Here is a 24,455-nt window from a genome sequence, read left to right as displayed (position 1 = left end):
TTTTCATGAGCTAGCCAAGGGAGTCATATCTTGTCATAGGCCGCCAGGTGTTACTGTTCCTTTAAAGGTATTCCCCCCCCCCCCACCCAAAAACTAACTATTTATTGTAGATTGAAATGTTGCTTAAAATTATATTTTCTTTCATTGATTAAAGATTTTGTAGGTGTAACTGTTACTGAAAGCACTTTTTGTGATTCGTTCTGCTCTCGGTCTGTTAGGGCACTGTTGGATGGGACTCTGGTTGCCCACACTATATAGCCTCCCACACAGGGTACAAACAATTTTCAAAATTCTTTTGCAAATAGATGAAATCACTATGTGTAAGTTGGTTGACTAACACGAAAATGCGTAAGGGGGCAATTTAGCTTGGTTATGCAATTTCAGTGACCTGCTATGCAAAGGTATTTTGCTTGCTTGCACAGATGTAAAACATTGCTCTTAATCAGGTTCAATCAGCTATCTTGCAAAATTGTATCAGGAGTCAGCACCAATGGTGCAGAGAATATAAACAGTCACAAAGACGCTCCATTTATTAGAATTACATTTACAAATAGTCTTTAAAGTGGTTGTTCACCTTCCAACATTTCTTTTTCTATTCAGCTTTTTTCACATAGTTCACCAGAAATAGTCTTTTTTAAAGTTACTTTCTAGGATCTATTTGTGACCATTTTTCTCATATTGAATGTTAAAATTTAATTTTTTACTTTCTCGTGCCTTTCTAAAGTGGCTCTGGGAGGGGGGTCAGTGACTCTGTAAACTGTTCTAAATTGATACATTAGTTGATACATTTCTCATCTGTGGCCTTTTTGAGCAGAATCCCTGTATTTCATTATGGGTGGTGGCACAAGGGAGATTAGTCGCCAAGCAATAAATATTCACTACCGTGATCAACTAATTTCCCCAAAATGCCCTCCTGCCGGCAAGAATGTTAATCGCCAGTGTGATGATATATGGGTCACTTTGGTTTTCCGAAATCGCCCTTGAGGCGAATATTTAGCGCTTGGTGACTAATCTTCCCATGTGCCACCACCCTAAAGCCACCACCCACAGCTGTTATAATTGATGCAATATTTGCTAACAACCTGCAGATGCTGCTGATTAATGTATCAACCAATGTAGCAAATTGTAACAGTTCAGAATCTGCACCTGGATTATTTAGCTGCCAGACTGAAACACCAGAGACAGGAACATAAAACTTTAAATTTGGAAATGCAGTAAAAAATTCAAAATGGAAAGTATTTATTTCCGGTGACCAATCTGAAAGCAGTTGAACTGAAAAAAGTGTTTGTAAGGTAAACTACCCCTTTAAACCACAGTATATTAGTCAGTGTATAAGTGAATCAGTTAATTGTAATTCCATTTTCTCTCAGTGACAGGAGCCTGACAAGTGAGTGAACGCTCATTTGCAGGTGATTTGCCATATAAGTGAATTCATTTCAGATTCTTGAAAAATGCGTATAAACATTGAGAATGAACAAAACATGTAGCAATGAAAAGTTCTTGCTTTACATTTCTCTGTAATTTGATACTTTTTGAATAATCGCTTTTGTGCAATGTAGCAAAAATGCATTTTTAGTATTTGATCATTTAAATAACTGTACTCTAGCTGCCTGTCGCAGTGCTGTGTGACATACATCTTAGCAGCTCCTTCCAGCAAGGAAAGAATTAATCTAATGAAGCTCTTTCCTTGTTGTTAAGAGTTACAGTTTTGTGATCCGCACCCACCCTTTGCAAACAGGCACATACTTGCATCTATGGGACCCAATCTGGATAAATGTCTTTTGTGTCTGAATTTAATAAACCTCTGAAGTAAAGGAAAAGGGAACCATTTGGGGGCCTTTGGAAAGCCAGTAATGTCCGGATTTTGCCCTGTGGAAACCAGATGGATTCCAGATGAAACTTATTTTACAAAGGTTTCTGTGTCTTTTCTCACCCCTCCCTCCTTGAACCCAACATTCACCCCCACCCCACCCGCTTCCTGATTATTTTTTTTTTCAATTTTAGAAGCCAGGTCTTTTCATTCTTTAAAGTATCAGTTTGAAGCCCACACGCACCTGGATAATCCTTCTGCTCCCAAACAAACCTTTAACACATCCCTTATTTGGTAAAGTGGAAAGAAGGCAAATACTGTACTGAAATGCAGTTATACAAATGCTATAAATGCATTGGTTGCCTCTCACTAAAGAGACAATACCCAGTTCCTTTTTCTTAGGATAAAGATATTTGGAAACAGAAAAATTACTTGTCTGCTGTATGCAAAATTATAGCACCAGTGTCCTCATAATCTAATTTCTGAAAAGTATTTTGTCATAGGCACAGCTGAGGGTCTTAAGTTTCCATTATATGTACCAACGTGTATGTAACACGTATAACATGTATACATGCACTAGTGCCACTTGTACATTGCGGGTAGTGCAGGTATGGGACCTGTTATCCAGAATGCTTGGGACCTGTGATTTTCTGGATAATGGATATTTCCTTAATTTGGATCTTCATACCATAACTCTACTAGAAAATCATGTAAACATTAAAATAAACATTAGGCTGGTTTTGCTTCCAATAAGGATTAATTATATCTTAGTTTGGGTCAAGTGCAAGGTACTGTTGTATTACTACAGAGAAAAAGGAAATAATTTTTTAAAATTTGTATTATTTTATTATAATGGAGTCTATGGGAGGCAGCCTTTCCATAATTCGGAGCATTCTGGATAACGGGTTTCAGGATAATGGATCCCATACCTGTTCATTAAAAGAACTGACAGAGTTCGAAACAGTTAAATTCAAGATTAAAGGAGGATCAAATGTATAACTACTGAGGTATAACTACTAGGTTACAATATGTTAATTAATATAATCACTAAACTGATACAATTTGCAAGTTCCCCTGTTTGTTAAAAAAAAAACGGCCTGGGGTATTTCTTCAGAAGCTCCTTTATACCATCTTCTCAGGCTTCCTCTGTCTTCTTTTTGTTTCAGTCTGGGCAGGTATAGGCACAGTAGAGTAAAAGTCAAACTTAGACACAAAAAGCTGTCCTTTTCACTCTACTGCATATGCATCTGCTTGGGCTCCCAGTAAAAAAGACTGAAGTGGAAGAAGATAGCACTGGATGAGCTTCTGCAGAAATAACCCAGGTCTGTTCATTTTGCTACTAATGGGTATCTGGTACCTAAGTGCTAAGTATGAAATCCCAACCAACATCTAGGAACTATGGATGTCACTATGGGTATGTTTAAATGTATCTGCCCACCATATCTGTTAGTGGATGGTGCATAAGTAGATAAGGAATTGAACAGGAACCACATCACCTGCTGTTTAGTATATTTAGGCTGCTGTCCTAAAAAAAACCACATGTAAAGGAAGTGTATTTCTATGCAGTGTTACATTACTTACTTCAACTTATTATACCTTGTACAATTGTTCTTTGGGGGGAAAGAGGGAATGAGTTTCTGCTTTCATTTGTTTGTTGTCCCTCACAAAATATGTATTTTTCTAATGGTGCTATGATTAATAAAGTAAAGGCCTTTATGTTGCCACTTTCACTTACTTGACAGTTCTGTCAGTGACATTTAACCCTCTTTATAACACCATTTTTTTTAATATGTGAAAAGCAAGCTTGTGTGTGCCTGCTAGCCAGAGGCAGTGAAAGCTTAAGAAAGCCTTACAAGGTTCGGTTTTAGAGCCTGCTGAAGAATAAGGTCAGGTCAGCCATCAGTGTGGCCCCCCACATTGAGTAATAAACTACCAATTATGAAGGGGCTGAGTTGGCAGCTTGTTGCACAGTGTATGAGGCAAAGCTTTAGCCTGTCTGATCTTCCCCTTCAGTAGGCTGTTTTTCATTTTTGCAGTTCACTTGTCTACTATTATAAATACATTTTTCAAGTTAATCCCATTAGTCAAAAAAAAGTATGACCAGTCCTTATAATATATTACAAGTTTATAACTGCAATCCTTGACACTACCTTTTAGACAAAAACAGATAAACATGATCTATGAGCAAAGAACGTTCAGCATCAAAACGCCAAAACAGCCAAAAGTCTGTCAAATCTTGCACAGGAAAAATCTTTCTCAACTATTTTATCATTTGTCAGATCAGTTTTCTTTAGCTTGAGAACTGATTATTCTATTCCTTGATGGTTTGAGACTGCATGAAGCTATCAACTGAAGCTATCTGTAAAGCTGGCCATAAATATTATGGTCCTCATTTGAGGCATGAGGTTGCAAAAGAGAGGCTCTGCAAGTAGATGGCCAGATCGGGCAAATTGGTCTGATCCAATAGTTTGGTTCCCGGTACAATTATTGGATCATAACCAAACAAACAAGGGAAATTGTGCTCACCACTAATTTTTAAACATTAGGCGGGGGTGCAATGAGACTGTGACCACAAAATACAAATAAACAAAATACAAGAGGTCCTCTACACTCAACCCATTATCAATATATTTAGGACATTGAAACATTTTGTGCCTTAAAGGGATACTGTCATGGGGAAAAATTTCAAAATTTCAAAATGAATCAGGTAATAGTGCTGCTCCAGCAGAATTCTGCACTGAAATCCATTTCTCAAAAGAGCAAACAGATTTTTTTATATTCAATTTTGAAATCTGACATGGGGCTAGACATATTGTCAATTTCCCAGCTGCCCCAAGTCAAGTGACTTGTGCTCTGATAAACTTCAATCACTCCACTCTTTACTGCTGTACTGCAAGTTGGAGTGATATCACCCCCCTCCCTTTTCCCCCCCAGCAGCCAAACAACAGAACAATGGGAAGGTAACCAGATAGCAGCTCCCTAACACAAGATAACAGCTCCCTGGTAGATCTATGAACAACACTCAATAGTAAAAACCCATGTCTCACTGAGACACATTCAGGTACATTGAGGAAAAACAGCAGCCTGCCAGAAAGCATTTCTCTCCTAAAATGCAGGCACAAGTCACATGACCAGGGGCAGCTTGGAAATTGACAAAATGTCTAGCCCCATGTCAGATTTCAGAGTAGCACTATTAACTGATGCGTTTTGAAAAAAACAAGTTTTCCGATGACAGGGATCCCTTTAAGCTACTAAAAAATGCCTTAACCTTTAAACAAAACAGGGATTGTTTGTCCATATATTGCAATATATTTAAGATGGTCAACTACATCAAAGTCATCCCTGGTATGGCCAGTCCTACACTCAAATTTCATCTGATTCATTAAGAATTCTATTGCTTCGGTATACATTTTACCCATAGAATAATTTGGCCAGCTTAAATATATTGCAATATATGGACAAGCAAGCCCTGTTTTGTTTAAAGGGTAAGGCATTTTTTTAGTAGCTTAGGGCACAAAATGTCTGTGTCCTAAATATGTTGATAATGGGTTGATTGCAGAGGACCTCTTGTATTTGTCTATTCGGTTCATAACAGAAGCCAACAAGGTCATCATCTGACAGGGTTTTCAAACCTGCCTTATAGATATCTGCCTTGATTTTGACCAGATACTGTTGAAGAAGCAGTCAGGAAGGGCCCATACGCAGTCAGAGACTATGATTCTGAATGGGTTGAATTGGCAACTTCAGTCTACTCTTGTGTAGCCAGTTTAAGAATATTTTTGATATGAATCAGTAGACAAAATGCAAAATTCCCTTATTACCATACAATAATTAAATATGTAATGTACCTTGATGACTTCTGGCTACTGTAGGTAACTTCCCAATCTAACCTATCACCAAGAAAAGTTTGATACATAATTTTCTAAAACTTTTAGAAGTGAGGATAGTAATGCCAGAAGCAAGTTGCTGCTACCATATGAATCTTCACCAGTTCCAAAAATGTCGGGTGTTTTTTGTAGTTGCCTATAACAAAATTTACTTCCAAAAGAAACGTGGGTGAAGTTCTCTTTATGAACCACTCGCTGAATTCCCTTTCCTTCAGCAATTAAAAATGTAAGTTCGAAAAAAGATACAAAAAGGCAGTCATGTTCTCCAAAAATTGCTTTCGAACTGTAGCTCATAAATTGAATTTAAAACATCCAGTGGGCCCATAAATTTAGCATCATAGATTTAGATAGATGTAAGATATAAGATGTTACTTTGAGTAAGGAATAAATATCTTCAGACTAGGCAATCTGCACTAGATGTTGCCTGAAAGAGAAGAGCAGGCTACTTATCTCAGAGATTAAATTTCTTCTTTAATATTCGCAGCTCAGTTTCTATGGAGATTGAGCTTAACTGCAGAATTGTCTTTCCCTCATCAAAATTCTGTAGAACTTTCACCAAAAATGTTGATAACTAATAGATGGGATTCTACCCTTTTCTTAAAGGAGAAGAAAGGAAAGGTTAAGGGTAGGGACACACTGGGCGATTTGGGGAGTTTTAGTCGCCTGGCGACTAATCGCCGCGACTTTTCTCCCCGAATGCCTCCCCTCGCTCTGCGCCTGGCTAAAATGAAAAATCGCCTGCGCTAATCACACGCGGCGATTCGTTTTCCGAAGTCGCCCAAAGTTTCCTCGTGAGGCAACTTCGGGCGATTTCGGAAAACGAATCGCCGCGTGTGATTAGCGCAGGCGATTTTTCATTTTAGCCAGGCGCAGAGCGAGGGGAGGCATTCGGGGAGAAAAGTCGCGGCGATTAGTCGCCAGGCGACTAAAACTCCCCAAATCGCCCAGTGTGTCCCTACCCTTAATCACCTCTCAATGATTATCATCCCTTAACTACCCTGGGCTGGTGCTCCTTTTATTAAAAAAACTGCACCAGACCAAGATCCTTTTCAGTGAGCGCCACAGAGTAGTCCCTTCTTTTTCAATGGCCTCTGGCAGACTTTTACACAGTAAAAGGAAAAACTTTTTCGATCAAGTTCAGCTTTTCACAATACTGCACATGCACACCCATTTCAAGGAGAAAGAAGCAGTAAGAAGATCCGTGGTGCTTGCTGAGATGTTTTCTGCTAACAGAAGCACTGGCCCAGGTTGTCATGTAAGTAATTCTAAACACTGGTGGGGCGCCTATCATTTGGCACCTCCCAGTGATTGAACCTTTCCTTTTACTTTAAGAAGTGTGCACCACTGGGAGCTTTACTGATTAAATTGTCTTCTCCAATTCATTTGGAATGCTTTGCAGTTTTCTCTAACCAAACTTCTTCTACTCCAATCCAATCTCTGCAAAATAAATAGATATATTTGATAAAAATTATGATTTTCTGACCTTCCTTGAATTCTTCTCAGTTTGCCTATCAATTCATCTTATCACACATGAGATCTTTGGTGCAAAGTCAAAACATCATAATTATGGAATACAGAGGGTCTTCTATTCTCTTTGATGCTCAATATATGTATAGTTTTACCCACCTCAAAATATAGGACCCTAAAGCTGGCCATAGACGCACAGATCCTATCGTACGAATCGAGGTTTCGTATGATTTTCGGATCGTGTGTGGAAAGTGCCGACATCTTTTGTCCGGCGGAGATCGGTTGTTTGGTCGATCAGACAGGTTTGATTTTGACTCGACCGATCCCGTCGGAGCCCATTGCGGATCGTAATCTGATCGTTCAGCCATACGGCCGAACGTTCAGATTACCCCCGATATAGCTATGCTCGTTAATGGCATATCGGGGAAAGATCCACTCGTTTGGCTATGTTGCCAAATGAGCGGATCTTTGCGTTTATGGCCACCTTAAGAGGTGGGGTAAACTAATCATTGGCTTTTAAAACGTCTTTCAAAGCTAGTTGAGCACATTCCAAACTGGAAGTGCTGTAGATCACAGCATATAGTATTGGTTGCACTAAAGGGGTTACTACAATACAAACAAATCACCTCCTATAACCACAGGCCTGGGCAAATTGAATTTTCAGGTTTTTGGCAGCATGGTGTTGCATAATAGTATGGACACTAAAAATGATAATACAGGTATTGGATCTATTATTCAAAATGTTTAGGATGCTTAGGACAGGTTTCCGGAAAAGAGATCCCATACCTTTTATTTTTAATTGAAATATGTAGATCTTGTGAAACTGAAATAATTGTCATGTGAATGCCAAAGATTTTCATATATTTGAGTGGTTTCCATTGATAATTGTGAGCAGCATGCACATTTTCTTTCATTTGCTTTGGGCATTATAGGTTTTATTATTTTTTTGGTGTAATGAAATGTTTACCTTGTACATAGCCACAATACTGATTACTTGACATAGGGCATTTTCAGACACTTCAGAGGTAATTTACAAAGTGTAGAGAAAAGTGCAAAAAACGATTGTAAACTGGCATGTTTCCTGCACTTGTTCCACCCTGCCCCAAGTTTTAGAAGTGTATATGTCCCCTCTTGTGCCTCCTAACTTTTATGGCATTTGTTAGGGAGTGCAGGCAGTCACAAGGTGCAGTAGAGCCCTGTACTTACCACTTGCCATAGGCAGGATAGGGGTGACTTTCTTCCAGATTTTTAATCCAGCATGAGGTACAGATCGCAGTTATGCCCCAGATGTAAGTGTTGAATGAAAATCTTTCAGCTGTTGGCATGAAAAAGTAGCTGGACGTGGGGAAAAAATAAATGTAAGGGTAATCATGTAAGATCCCTTCTCTCTGAAGCCACTGAACGATTCCAACAACATGCAAAGTATTGTGGGAGCTGGGGTTCACTTGGTTGAGAGAGCAACACAACCACAAGATGGGAACAGAGCTTGGCAGCTTACAAAAAAGCATATAGAGATCACAACCAAAGTTTAGAAAATTTGAGTATGCAACAGAACATTTTTTTGTCCAAATCAATTCCCAGACATCAACCACTTTGAGGTTTGTAGCGGGACCTTAAAGGAACAGTAACACCAAAAAATGAAAGTGTTTTAAAGGAATGATAATATAATGTACAGTTGCCTGCACTGGTAAAACTGGTGTATTTGCTTCAGAAACTGAAAATATCGTTTATATAAACAAGCTTCTGTGTAGCCATGGGGGCGACCATTCAAAGCTGTAAAGGCACAGGATATGAAGCAGATAACAGATAAGCTCTATAATGGGATTCTTCAGAACTTCTGTTATCTACGGTGTATCCTGTGCTTGAATGCCTGCCATTTATATAAACTAAAGTTGTGTTTCTGAACTAAATACACCAGTTTTACCAGTGCAGGGCAACACTACATTATATTGTCATTCCTTTAAAACACTTTAATTTTTTGGTGTTACTGTTCCTTTAACAGACTTATAACTTAATCTACTATTGTAAAGAGGAACAGGCTACAATTTGTCCAATATTCATGTATAAAATTCCTTAAGTTGCACAGAGTTATTTTCTGCTGACTATATAACACATTAAAATAGTATATTTGTTCTTTTCCATGCACTATTTATAATTTTAGGACACCATGAATACCAGATGATTGTTGTTTATGTTCGGATGCAACTCCACAGATCTGAAAGAGGGCCTATGTTTCTTTACACATCCCTGTAATTTATCAGCATTTCTGCTATTTCTGTAGCTAGTTCTGCATAACTAATCCCTGCAGCTTGTATGTTCTCCATGGGTCTGTGTGGGGTTTCCTCTGCCCAGGCGGGTTTTTGGCTTCTGATGAGATTGACACTACTGTATTGTATGAATGTGATGGGGAGTGATGTGAATGATAAACACTCTCTGTCACGCACTGTGTAAATGTGTTGGCACTATGTAAATAAAGGCTTATAACTATAAAAAAAACACCTGGTACAGCAAATATTTTGGTTTTTATTCACATCGGGGCCTACAATATAAGTCATCACATACTTTACTGTAAAAAGTAGGAGTTTAACATGGCAGAAGCTGAGTGCCCAAAGCATTATTTTTTCATATGTGTATCTAAGCCACTGACTCCCCTGTGCTGGACAGATGTGGTGCTTCTGAACAAACCAACGTCATAGGTCTGTAAGTTCAAAAAACTGAGACTCTGTATCCTTTTCTGCTGACTTAAGTGAAATTTGTTTGGTCAAGGAATACTATTACTTGTTAAATGTCTCTTATATTTATGTTTTATAGAGTATGCCAGTGTCCCAAGCATATCAGGGATTTGCACCACTAAACAGCCAGGTAAGATTTTATGTCTGTGCATGGTTATCCATTATAACCAATACAAAGGTTGGAAGGCTAGATATAAGATGTAATTCTAAATAACTGCACAGTTTCAATGATTTAAATGTCAATGTAACTGCTTGGGAAAACCGCATTTGTTTGTATTTTGCTACTCTCTGCACGGCTGGGCCTGACCAAGTGTAACATTGAAGCACTGTTGCAATAGTCAACTCCATCCTTGGTTATTATGTGATTAGCAGATATGTAAATGCCAATATCTATTCTATTAAGTTGGGCATGCCATCTTTTCTTTTATTGAAAAATGCTATTATTGGACTGGGTTATTAAATAGAAGCCTATGGAAATGTCAGGCTTTTCCCCAGCATCTTTTTATTATAGAAAATTCACAAAAAACAAAAAACAAAAACATAAGAAACTGTGTTGTGATTTTTCACGTGGGAACACTGTAAAGTTAAGGCATCTGGCACAAGCAAGGATATCATTTGCAGGATATTGGTGCTTGTATATGCATGGTGTTATTCATAATGTGTTTATTTATAAGCCAGCATTTCCCCCTAATGAAATATGTGCGGCTCTAAAATCCTTAAATACTATGTGTGTAAGTTCTCAGCTTGACGACCCTTACTCTGCTGGGAATTGCAAAAGGGTTGTCATATACTTAGTAGCAACTATTATTGCATACTAAAGCGAATGTGCAGTTTTGCTAAAACACTAAAGGATTTCTGCCATGGTCTATATTTCTGTTACCCGATGGTCCCTCTAGAGGGCTCTAGATAGCAAGAAGAGCCTCAATAAGAACTGCATAGTATCTACAACTCTGCACTTAATGGACAAAGTATTCATAGGTCCATCTATCTGTGGTAAGTGGTAAAGAAGAGTTGACCAGTTCATCTGACTAAAAACCACTTCTGTAAAATTGTGTGGATAGTCAAGGTGTCAGTTACAGCTCCACTTGGAAAACAAATCCTTCATTGCTCCCAGGGAATTATGGGTAGCAAGGTCAGAATTCTTTACTGCACCCTTTATAGTATAACTGGTCGAGGAACGTATCATATAGCATTAGGCATGGGCTTTAGGAAAGTCATTCCTGTTACCTTTAAATTAAATATGCTGCCAGTAAATACATAAACTATGGACGTGAATGTTCAATTTTAAATATTGACACTGGCAGCTGGTATAGTTAAAGGGCTGGGACTAAATCATTAACCATTGCAGCTCAGCATCTGCCTGCAGTGGTTATAGCCCATTTGTACCCACAATTACATTGCAGAACAGGTAGTATAAGTACTTTCAGTTCCATGCACCCATTGGTCTTTACTATATTGCTTCCCTGTAGTGACAGTGCTCTAAGCAAACACAAAACTGTGCATCTTCAAATTTCTTCATCTACGTGGTTTCCATAGAAACAGTTAACGGATAAAACCCTAGTTAAAAATAAGAAATATAAACAGATCCATTCTGCTCTCAATTGGCTTTTGTTTTGCTTGACTATCACGAATTCATCTTGTAGAGCACCGTACTTTTAGTAATTCCTTCATCTTTATGTGAATTGGGGGAGATCATATAGTTTATTTGCTACTGCAGGATTGCCAAAGAAGGTTCTACACTGCAAGCAAAGGATTCTGGGTACACAACTGTTTAACCTTAAACTCATGAGACTTGTGTATGGTTGCTAGGCATCACTGTAGTAGTGGGTGGAGTGGGACCTGTTGTTATTTCTGTCATATTGTGCATTCCATTTTCCAGGAACGCTGGACCAGTCATTGCATCCTTGTGTCCAAACTACAAAATTCTTTACAGACAATTTGCAAACTATCTAGTAATATTACTATAATTATAATATTACATTATGCTAAAAGTTTATTTTAAGGTAGTCTACCCATTTAATGTGACTATCCTCTCCTAAAAAGTATATTCGTGAGTCAGTGGTTGTACAGAGGTGGGATATGAACTGTTTCTGTATTAGGCTGTTCATATTATAGGGGTTGTACACCTTTGAGTTAACTTTTAGTATGATGTGGAGAGTGATATTGAGACAATTTGCATTTAGTTTTCATTTTAAATTACTTGTGGTTTTTTAGTTATGTAGCATCTAGCAGCTATTTATTGATTTGAATAAAATACTGAAATATCAATTGGAGTGGCTGGATAGAAATATGAGGAATAAAAAGTAGCAGTAAGCCTAACAGAGCATTTGTTGTTAGATGGGGTTAGTGACCCTCCCATTTGAAATATGGAAAGAGTCAAAAGAAGAAAGCAAATAATTCAAAAACTATAATTATAATAAAGAATGATTGAAAAGTTGCTTGTCAGAGACATATAAGATAATTAAAAAATCCCCAATCTTGTAGGCAATTGTGGGAAATATATGGTGCTAGCTTCACTTTGGGCTCAAAATGTATGTTTTCTTTAAAAACAGCCCCTTTATTGGTGCGCCCTACAGAGCTGCTATGGTCTGTATTTCAAATGAGGGATAAGCATGTCTTAATGGTCCCTGCATGTGGCTCAGTATGAAGGGGTTATCCGGTCACAGCTCTGCAGTCATAAAAGCAAATACATGCTTCAGTTTCCTATCAGGTCAGCCTCGCTGCTGATTGGTTCCTGTTCTGCACTACACTGTGCCAAGTGCCGCTAGCTTCCCTGTACAGCCTGGGAAAGGAGGCAGCAGGAAGTGGAACAGATGGGTGGAATGAGTAGGTTTTTTTGCAGAAATACTGATGTTGCGACTGTAACTATTCTGTTTCTGATATAACAATTATACAATGTAACTTTGGAAATGTAATTGATGATATGTGTTAAAGGACAAGGAAAGCCCATTTCAATGGAGGTGCCAAATTGGCACGGTTGCTCAAGCCTATCAATGACTGCACAGTAAGTAAATCCCAGCTCAGCACTTATCCACGTTGCAGGCTAGTTAGAGGGCCTTTATGCTTGATTGGAAGGCCAATAAAAGTTAAAGACTCATTCCCTCTAGACCAAGCTTTTATGCCCTCTGTCATCTTGTCCTTCCTGGGAGGCCTTTCTTTCTGCACTGTTGTACAAAGTCTAATTCAAGTAGGCACGTGCTATTTGTCAAGTCACTTTGTATACTTTAAACTTTTCCACTTGTCTTGTGTTCATTGTCTGTTGCGATTTGTTTAATTAGACAAGCATTACTCCTTCACAATAGAATGTGCATGTTAGTATTTTGCACATTGGGTATTAAGAGCACCAGCAATTTGCGAGTTAAGAATACACACTGTTTTTTCTCTGTTTTTGAAGAGCAATATATTGCATTGTATTGTATTTTGCATGAAAACTGTGTGCTTAGTAAAGTTGTTATGGATAAAGAGATGTGTGTTACTGCAGGATGAGCACTGTGGCAAGTGGACTTTTTGCCTTGTCTCTATGCCACTAGCCACATGCCTTTGGTGCACAGGAATCATTTCACCAGAAAATGACACATTCAGTACGCTATTAACTTTAACAGCATTTATTAAGAGTATAATAAAAATCTCAGCAAGGCAGCATAATACGCCCTAGTGCCCTTGAGTGTTGCTCAGCAAAGCTCAATTTTGTGTTCTGAAGCACATATTTAAATGTTTGCCATATAAAACTACCATGCACTAAAATATAGTGAGTTTTTGTGGAAAAAGGTGATTTTATTGCCACAGTTTTAAGGAGACAATACTGTTTCAAAATATCACTGTCATTGCTCAAAAAAGGTAATGTTATGAATACTGTATAACTATATTGCATGGATGGATCAGCACTCTCTTGTGTGAATGATTCAAATTTTATTATTCGTGGTGAATCGCATCACAATCTGACATTTTTGTTCCCACATGGAGCACTCGCAGTGTCGGACTGGCCCACCGGGATACCTGGAAAAGTCCCGATGGGCCAAGGTGTCGGTGGGCCCTTATGCTGCTAGACATGTGGCCTATTTCATGGCCATTCCCTATTTCTATGAAAACAAAGTGGCTAAAGAGATGGAATAATAGATTATAGTATTATAGTATGTAAAGAAAAGAGACTAGGAGAATAGAGGTTGAGTGAGGAGAGGAATAATAATACTACTAAGAGTGGGCCCCTGGTCTAAGATTAATTGGTGGGCCCCTAGTCAAAGGTTTTTGGGTGGACTCCTGGTGTCTCAGTCCAACACTGAGCAACACATGCTTCATGCCCTACCTTTTCCATATTTAAAGACTTTTTCCCATTCTTTCTTGGCAATTTAATGTCAGAAGCCCTTACAGATCCTGCTTCACTCAGTCATACAATGTACATATTTCTGTATGCCCTAAGGACATATAGGAGACCACATTTTGTTTTTCTACTGCTGTGGGCTACAAAGTTGGTTTCTTCCTCCATCACTGACTGCTGCTGACATTGTCCCTTTCATTGTGCGTTGGCCACTAAGTGAATCACTTTGGTTCCATGTCAGTGATCCCTGACTATGATTGGCTGTCATAAACATTACAGTGTTTGGCTAGCTAATATGTGATCACATAGCAGCCAAACATGGAAGCTCTATTATTTTTTTCTTTAGACATTGCACTATTGCATAAAGAGGCTGTTTGATTAAATCTATCCCCTGTTTTTTCCCCTACCTATAACATACCTCCCAACTGTCCCTTTTTCAGAGGGACAGTCCCTCTTTTGACAGCTCAACCTGCAGTCCCCCATTTTGTACTGGAAAGTCCCTATTTTCTCTGCACTGAACAGCCAGAAAAAGAAACAAAGTTTCTCACTTAATTGGCTTTTAGCAGATGGCATAGAACATCTAACAGGTGCAAATAAGATACTTTGTAACAATTTTGAGACAAAAAACAGTTTAGATAAGGAGAAATATTTTCAAACTTTCATAACAAGCCAAATTTTGTAAAACGAACATGGTAATTAGGGGGTGTGGCCACAGAAAGGGCCATGGTCAACGAACAAAACCCTAAAAATTAATATGTCTAGAAATGCCATATTTTATATAATAAACTTATTGAACCAGCCTAATGGTTGTGCCTCTCTATAGTTATAATAAGCCAGGCCTCCAGAGTTGTCATAGGATTTTGATAGGACTGTGTGACACGAACATGATCAGTGTGCTTTGAGCAACTGTTGGAAAGCTTAGCTTAGGGGTTGTTGCAAATCATCAAACCGAATGCATGTCATATAAGCTGATGCTGCAGGGCTAATTATTAAATTCAGATACTAACTGTGCTTGTTTATAAGCTGCCATGGAGCAATAATTATTTACCAATCAGCCTTATATTGTGACGTATATTAAAAAAATATTCAATATATTGTGCATCAGACCCCAAGCTCAAGTAATTGACAGTAGCACAGAGCATGTGCAGTGAATGAGCATAAAATAAGATGGGGGAGCTACTGGGGCATCTTTGGAGGTGCAGAGCTTTATTGCTAAAGGGCTGTGTTGCCTTGGGCTGGTAAAGAAGCCAAAACAATGTACAGTATTTCTGCCATACTTCTTTAGTTAAGCTTTAGTTCTCCTTTAAGTGTGAATCCTACAGCTCACTTTCTGTGCAATTTACCTGCAGGAATATGTGGTTGCTTCAGTATGCCTGCTTTGAGGCTAGATATTCCACACTGAAAAAACTGCCATGATTCTTCTTTTCTCTCCAGGATTTGATCTATATAATATTTCCACCTGAATCAAGCTGTAGAAGAGGCTTTTATCCATGCAACCTTGTTCTAGAGTTAGCAATAATAGGCTCCACAAACATCAACCATGAAAGGAAGTATCAGCTGTGTAGGGAAAATGACATGTATCTTTTGATACAGAATAAGCTCCTATAAATCATAGCTATTTTAAATATTTATATCTATGTTATAAATGAGTCTATGTCTTGTGTCACCCTGCTGTTGGCATGCAATTTACAGGCATGCATAACATTCTGTATGGCCTAGTATCTCTTTACTCCATCACTCTTAAAGCATTTGTACGATAATCATTTGTTTTGATTAATTCTCTAGTACTTTATGGAAGGATATCCCCAAAAGCTGGCCAGTTAAGCATACTTGATGGCTTAAGTTGAAAATCCCTGGTAAAGCACATTTAATCTGTCTTTGGCCATCAGGAGAATGAGAATCACATTAAGAATGAATGCCCTTTACTAGCTGTTTAAGGGATTAGGTCAGTGGGGTTGGGATATAATCAAAGTTTTACTCCCTGACTGTGATACATCTGAAAGTTGTGTCAGAACCAGTGGAATGTATTGGCACTTTGTAGAGAAAGCAAGATGACTGAGAAGCAATACCTCTGCATTGCATGCATCATGAGAGTGTTGACTTAGTCACATTTGTAACAAGGCAGCGTGAAAGTGCGCTTCCAACACTCAGACATTTCCACAAATTCATATTTTGTATCCACAGCGGAACAGAGTTTTTGGAACAGTGTTTTGCTTTAATGTATGTTGCCTTTCCAGAAATTCAAGGAACCAACTAGTGATAACTGGCTGGGAGTAGCATGTGTGCCATTGTCTCAAGGATAGGAAGTAAAATCACTTTGCTGAATTTTCCCCAGAAATACAGTGGGATAGCGGGACTCCCAAAATTGTGTGTGCTTTGCATGAATGACTATTGCAAGAGTGAGACTCTTCTAGTGTAATAGTGCAAATGGCATCAAAAAAGATGGTAGCGTGTGATTCATTTGGTGGAAGTAATACCCTTTCAATGCCGGTGTTAATTCTGATGCTGACATCTTTGGGCCCTTTACTTTGTAAGGAACAAAGTAAAGTGGTGTTTAAGCAATTTTACACTTTATGAACTTGTGTTAAAAAATTAGCCTGTTGTCTTTGCAGTCACATTTTCTTGTTGTTTCTGCTCAAGAATGATGCTGTGTGTTTTGTAATTGGTGTTGTTCGGGTTTAATTTGATTCCTTTCTTTCAAAACGTGGCAGGAATCAGAAAATAAGGCAGGTTGTATAGAATGTGTTATATACATTTCATATTGTTTCCAAATAGGTAATGTTCTTTGTTTCATTTAGCAGTAGTGTCTTGTATAGAGAGGGATTTTGTGTTTATTTTTTTTCTTGGCGCTTTTATAAATACGTCTTTGTGTTTGCAGATTCCTCCTTTAACACCTATGGCAAATGCAAGGTTTTTCAGTCTGTAGAGAAAAGCCTGATATCTTTCTGTGCTGCCTGTCATTGACATGAATAGTAACTGCCTGTCACGGCTTGTGACAGGCAGTTTTCGGCTTGAAAATGCACATTTTCGCCTCTTATTCACACGAATTGAAAGTGGAGAATTCCATTCATGTCAATGACAGGTGGGACAGAGGAGTATTGAGTATTTCTCTACCAGCTGAATTATGCCAGTGGAGGAACGGTACATGTGCCATTAGCCTAAAGGAAAAGTGCAATTAATTGATAACTAAGCCACAAAGACTTTTTATCAATGACCTTGGAACAATGCGTCAGTCTGCTGTATGATTATAATTGTGCAAAAGCCCTATACAAATCAGTTTGGTGTTCCAAATCTTCCTGTTCTATTCTTAAAGCTGGTTTACTACTAGTAAAACTATGCTTTACAGAAATTAATTGTTTATGCCATTGCTTGCCCCCAGCGGAGCTCAGAGTATAGGGTAACTATATCATTTACACATGCTAGTGTTCGTTTGGTTTTGTAGCATGGGAAAAGTATGGGGGATATTTGGCCTACATATTGAATGACACAAGGACAATGACCACATTAAAGGCAAGGACATTTTCTCCACCCTGGATTTTTCTTCCACAAGATCTGTTTTCTTTACTCTTTCCCCAGAGCCTTCTTGTCTCTTGTATAAAAAAAATCATAGCCCAGTTATAACCTTTAACATTTGCTAGAATACGCCAGTCATTCAATTTAACATTTGTGTACTGGGGTTGTAAGCTGTTAAAGCATTGAAAGGTCTGTATCATCCTGCTGTAAGGTTTCAGTATTCTGTTTCAATCTAGTAGACTTTCTATTTTGTTCTCAGAATGCAAACATAGTTCTCTGACTTAACTGGCTTCTGGCCAGCCATTTAGTGACCCACGCTGGCTAAAAATTTGATCAACACCAACTTCTTTAGTAAATGTAATGATATTTTATCAGGGCTGTGAGGTTACTACATAAATCCTTAGACTCCAACTCCAGCTTTTTTAAAGGAGCAGTAGCACCAAAACCTGAAAGTGTATCAAAGTAATTAAAATATAATGTCCTGTTGCTCTGCACTGGTAAAACTAGCGTGTTTGCTTCAGAAAGACTACTATAGTTTATATTTACAAACTGCCGTGTAGCCATGGGGGCAGCTCTTCAAGCTGGAAAAAAGGAGAAAAGGCACAGGTTACATAGCACACAACAGGTAAGCTCTGTCCAATACAATGGTGTTTTATTTGTTAAATCCGAACTCGACCCTCAACCCGCACCCGGATCTGCAACCCGCATACTTACCCGCTACCCGACCCGCAAGTACCTTATCCGCGACCCGCTGACCATCAAGAAGCAGGAAGTGCTGGCATTGTAAACCGGACGTGACATCTTTGGAATTAGGCATGATCAGAAAAAAATAGTAAAACTCGCTATTGAGAAGATCCGCGTCCCCACCCGTGACCCACAAACCTGGAGCCGACCTGCGTCTATACCGGCTCCCAAAACTTCTACCTGTAACCCGCAGGGTACCGCAGGTTTTTGCGGGTAACTCTTGGGTACCCGACCCACTGCAGGACTCTAGTATGAATTGAACCTGCACATACCTGTGACTTCAGCAATTTTTAGTAACTGCTGCCTACCTTGTGAAACATGGATCCTTACAACAGTTAAGTCTGCCTTTCTCTGAGGTTTGCAAAATGTATTTAAATATAAAAACTAATTTCTCTCAAAATCAGTGTGGATAAAAACGTTCCCTGCAATTTCGCCAATATTTCAGCCATCATTTATATTTGTTATCCTGCTTTACTGTATATTTCTGTGTGCTTTGGTTTAGCATTGATCTGGATGCAATGCATGAGTCATATTAAGGGTAATTTCCATGTTTCCCCATAGCTCTGGAAATGTGCAAATGCATCAAAATGTGTATTTAGCTACTGAATCTGGAGCAGCCAAGAAAACAGGGTTTGCAGTGTAATTATTTGATACCACAGAAGCTTACTGGATGCCGCAGTATATACTATTTCCCCAGGGGCCTGGAAAGCAGGTTAGCCTACATATATTTATAGGGCTGGCAAATATAGGTCTCCATCTTTGAATAGATCTTGGCTTTCCGTGACTTTGAGCAAGATAATGAGTTTTACACTATAGGAAACTGATGGTCATTTTTTGGTACTATGGATATCAATATGTGTGGTCTGTGATGACTTTGCATAACCAATATACACACACACACACACACACACACACACACACACACACACACACACACACACACACACACACACACACACACACACACACACACACACACACACACACACACACACACACACACACACACACACACACACACACACACACACACACACACACACACACACACACACACACACACACACACACACACACACAGAGAAGCACTAGACTATGGAGGAGATTTCTTGTGGGAGTTAGATGCAGATCATTCCTAAAGATGCGTATTCTAAAACAGTAACATAGTGAGGGGGTTAGGTTGTTGTGGGAGCAATGTGCCTTCATTAAAGTGGCGTGTTAACGTCTTTTGCCCTATCTTTGAAAATCAATCTTTTTGTAATTGTTATTGGTTTAAGAAAATAGTCAAATACAACCAAGACATATTGATTCTACTGCATCTTTTTGGGGTGCTTATGCTATCTAGTACATCTTCCATTATTGCTTCTAGATAACCAAAGTGAGAAAGAAAGAAAAATAATCTATTGGTAGTGAAGGGGCAGGGGTTCAAAAATAGCAAAAAGATGGGACTGTAAGGAGAAAAAAGGGTATGCCATAATCCCTTCAAATTCTATCTATGGGAACCGCATGAAATAGAAGAAATTTTTTTAATGGCACAATCATGTTAGAGCATAGTATACTGATGACATTGACATGATCAGAGGTCAATCTCTTTGAAAGCCAAAAAGCTTTAAGGGCAGAGACATGTAATATTGATCCCTCTGAGGATCAATATGGTAAGCTGATACTTGAGATGATTTGATCTTCTCTAACTGCTTTCTGTTGTCTGATGTCACTATATTTTCTGTTGTCTGATGTCACTGAGTCTTAAGGCACTTAAGACTTGATTTCACCCTTGCTTTATCTATAAAGGGCTAACTAGTGTAGCTTTTTGTGTTACAAATTATACTTATGGTGCAGTACTGTCAAACTGTACGGCAACCTCAAATTAGAGTAGTAAATGAAATACATATTAGCACTTATAAGGTGAAGTTTCATATGCTGCGCTAAGGCTGAAGTTTATAGTCTGCTTATGAGTGGACCAAGGACCTGACAGCTTTATTTTTAGCCAATTTATAGTACTGATTTTGAAGATCCTAAAATGTCCACTGCAGAGCGTTTTGCTGTGAGTTATATGTGCTGCATGGTACTCTGCAAGTATGCATGAATATGGAGTTGCTATAAATAATTAATTCTCTTTGGTCTTGAGCAAATCACTTAATCTTCCTGTGCTTTAAAAACCAAACTTTGAGTGTTAATGCTCAGGGACAAGGATTGCCTCTGTGTAGTGCTGAGCGGTATTAGTAACAATGATCGTAATATCTGAAAAGTATGAGAAATACATATACACGCACCTAAGTAGACAGCTGACAAATGTAGCCTTTATTTTACTGGATACTTGATATGTATATATGTTAAGGTTTGTTTGTGAGAAACTGTATCCTTATGACCTTGACTGTATATTCGGCTCCTGGAATCTGCACATTAGAGGTCTGTGTGCACCAAGGGAGGAGAGGACCCCCTGTACAGTTTCATGTTTGGGACTGTTATTGATAGTGAGTAGGGGTGGAGGTGAGAAGAAGTACAGGTGGGATATTTTCCCAGCTGCCATTAGAATTGCTATGTTAATGGTGATACGATAAGCCCTCCATTACATAGTTAGGCGGCTATTACTGTTAACGTGACTGACATACCCTAAATTCACCACATTTTACAATTCTTTTGGGGGAATGTAATATAGATCACTGCCACAAAAATTATTCGCCATGCGAATATATATATTGTGAACAATTTTGCCTTTTGCACAAATGTAAAAAACATTTTTACGAACCCTTTACCCCCACATAAGTTGGATAGCGATTGTGAATTATATTATGTATATAGTGTACACTGCACACTATCACAAAATATATTTTGTGATAGTGTGCAGTGTATGAAAAAGTTGTTACACCACTTTCAAGCATGTCTTAAAAGAGTGCAGTTAAGACACGCAATGTATACTGTATAAGTCTAATGATGAATATTACATTGCGACACGCAATTTTCTTTGTATGCAAATTTGTTCTCTTTGTGAATTTTATTACATTTACCCCTTAGTATTTTAGGAATGTATATTTTTAAATCTGTGTTGCTTTCTCCTTAAGCTAATTGAACGGGATATAATTTTATTTGCCTTTTGTTTACTATAATTGATGTGTGTCCCAAGATTGGGGAATGGGAAATCTCTGGGCCAATGGTGTTAGCTCTGGTTAAATCATACCTCCCAACTGTCCCATTTTTAGAGGGACAGTCTCGCTTTTGACTGCTCAAACTGCATTCCATTGTTTGTTCTGGAAAGTCCTGATTTTCTCTACACTGAACAGTCAGAAAAAGAAACAAAGTTTCTAACTTTATTGGCAGAGAGCCCAGAACAGCCACAGCTGCAGATAAGATACTTTTGTAACAATTTTGAGATAAGCAAATAAGTAATTGTAACAATATGAGAACAGGTCTCTTGGGAGAAGTTAGACTCACAGCTTAAAGGGAAATTCACCTTCATTAGCAAAACTGTAATAACTGGAAAAAAAACATAGAAATATGTTCAAATTTACATAAGCTGCCAAATTTTGTAAAATTAACATGGTAATTAGGGGGTGTGGCCACAAAAATGGGCATGGTCAAAACAAATTTGCTGCACCTTTTGTGTCCCTCTTCTTCTTTCCAAAATGTTGTGAGGTATGATTAAATTGTGTGTAACAATGTGCTCTTTTGTGAGAAAAAGAGTTTGCCTATTCAGGTCAGAATTCAGAAGTACTCCCTAATGACTATACAAAACAGGTCTTAACTTGTTTATTTGGAATGAATATAGCTTTACTATCACACCCATTACAGACAGATGTTCACAATGCATGCACTTCTTCAGGGATAAAAACTATTTTGCTCCAAGTTGAAGCGGAAGTCCCTTGATGGTATGATCCAACCATGATGGTGACATTTTGTTTGGGGGTGCCTACCAGTTGAAGGTTGAAGAACTTCTCTGCCCATAATCCCATCTGGTGGCTTTTTTTCTGCTAATCCACCTACACAAAGGTTTATTTCTTTTGATGTGATCATCATTATCGTCATTTAATTAAACACCAACATGTAACTTGACACATAACCTGTTGTTGAAGTATGTTGCAACATTAAACTGACTGGTCAATCAGCAGAGAAAAAGTGAGATGGAATTTGCAATTTATGCCAGTATACACAACGTTTGTAAACAAGTAAATTAAATCTAGTTGAGTGTTCACTGAGCAGGGGAATATTCAGGCAGGGGATTTGAAAACAAAATAAATAGCAAAACTGCAACCCCTTCAGTTGTAGTGATACATCATACACTATACTCTCTCCCAGCCACATTTGTAATGTGATAAAATAAAGATTGTATTGTTAGTGAGGTGATTCTCCTAAGGAATTGGGGAATCCATGTGACTACAAAACATTAATTACAGAACCCGTGGTCTTCAAAACAACGGAAGCACCAAGCTTATAAGCTTTGGGAATCCTAACTCTGTGAGCATGGCCTCAAAATAACAGTTATGGCAAAATAAACAACACACAGAAATATACAACTCTGCAGGCATTATATTTGGCTGTGTGCACATTCCTAGGTGTGTCAAACTCAACATGAGTTTAATTACATGTATGGGTAGTCTGGATATTATCATTACTACTCTTAGTTCTTTAGCAAAACTTTACCCATTTGCCTGCTTACTGTATATCCATTAAACCCTTGGTTATTTGTGGTGCTCATGACAAATGAAAATAAACATGCATCTTCTGATTATTTTTACCTTGAGTCCCGCTGGCCACATTTATTCAGTCCATGATTGGGCTTTAGGCCTGCAGCTTCTCTCACCATACCTTGTCATTCCATGACACCTTATACAAGATTTAAGCCTCGTAACTCCAATGGAAGATTGCGTATGTTGTAAGATGAGGATGGCTTTTGGGACTATACTGAAATGGATAGTATAAATGTGCATTGACTGGGACCTTTCCCTTTGCATCCTCTGATGAAGGAGTCATGATTATGTTTCTGTGTAAGCATCATGGAATGCAACAGTGTTGTGGCATAGTGATTAGCTTTTTGTGGACTGAGTAATGTTGTTACTAGTGCAATATGTACAATGATTTTGCCCCATGTCTGCATGGTGATCGATTGGGTTCTCCTGATTTCCTTCAGAAACATCCAGGCAGGTGACTTGCCTGCTGATGAAACTGAACAAAGTGTGTGTGTTTCCCAGGAGGCAGAGGCTGATGTGAATGAAGATTGGTTTCTGTAATCCACCATGCAGTAGATCAGCATTGTATAAAATAAAAGGATAATAAAAGGCAACATATCAGCCATTGTTTATGTGGTCATGTCAATACTTTACACCCAACAGACAAGTACAACTTTTGTGCAAACTGCATTGAATTGAATACAGGTATGGGATCCGTTATCCATAAAGTTCTGTATTAGGTATTATGCCGTCTCTCTTAGACTCAATTTTATCAAATAATCCAAATTTTTAAAAATAGTTTCCCTTTTCTCTGTAATAATAAAACAGTACCTTGTACTTGATACTTGACATAATTAATCCTTACTGGAAGCAAAACCAGCCTATTGGGTTTATTTAATATTTACACAGTTTTCTAGTAAAGTTAAGAGCCAAATTGCAGAAAGAAACCAGGACCAGGAAAACCCCAGGTCCTGAGCATTCTGGATAACAGATCCCATACCTGTAATAATAAGACCGTACCTTGTACTTGATCCCAATTAAGATATAATTGTTACTTATTGGAGTCAAAACAATCTTGGGTTTATTTCATTTTTAAATGTTTTTTTTTTTTTTTTTTTTTTTTTTTAGCAGATTCAATGTATATCCAGATTGCATGGGTGACAGGTACCATACCTGTACTAATGGTACAAATACACATCCAGCTGTACAATAACACTTGACTTGCTTGCATAACCAAGCCTGCATATGTTCTGTCACCTTTTCATTTTACCTCATGCCGCCTATTAATTCTTCTCTCCTATTATGCATGTTTGTGCTGTAGCC

The 24,455-nt window shown here is 38.3% G+C and overlaps 1 protein-coding gene across 10 annotated transcripts in view; it reads left to right on the top strand.

Annotated features, from left to right (window-relative positions):
- Positions 1 to 24,455, top strand: part of rbfox2.L (RNA binding fox-1 homolog 2 L homeolog) — a 176,119-nt gene that overhangs the window by 21,697 nt on the left and 129,967 nt on the right. For 9 of the 10 annotated variants that reach the window (XR_005966769.1, XM_018256642.2, XM_018256643.2 and 6 more), the window contains 1 exon segment: positions 9,976 to 10,026. The exons of the other annotated variant lie outside the window; for it this stretch is intronic. Coding sequence is in view for 8 of the 9 variants with exons in the window: in XM_018256642.2 (XP_018112131.1) it covers positions 9,976 to 10,026 (51 nt within the window). In the remaining variant the exon portion in view is untranslated. 10 annotated transcript variants of the gene reach the window in all.

This window comes from Xenopus laevis, chromosome 4L, assembly GCF_017654675.1.
Source record: "Xenopus laevis strain J_2021 chromosome 4L, Xenopus_laevis_v10.1, whole genome shotgun sequence".
Taxonomy (NCBI): Eukaryota; Metazoa; Chordata; class Amphibia; order Anura; family Pipidae; genus Xenopus; species Xenopus laevis.
The sequence above is the reverse complement of the archived record's forward strand: the minus strand, read 5'-3'. Positions and strand labels throughout refer to the sequence as shown.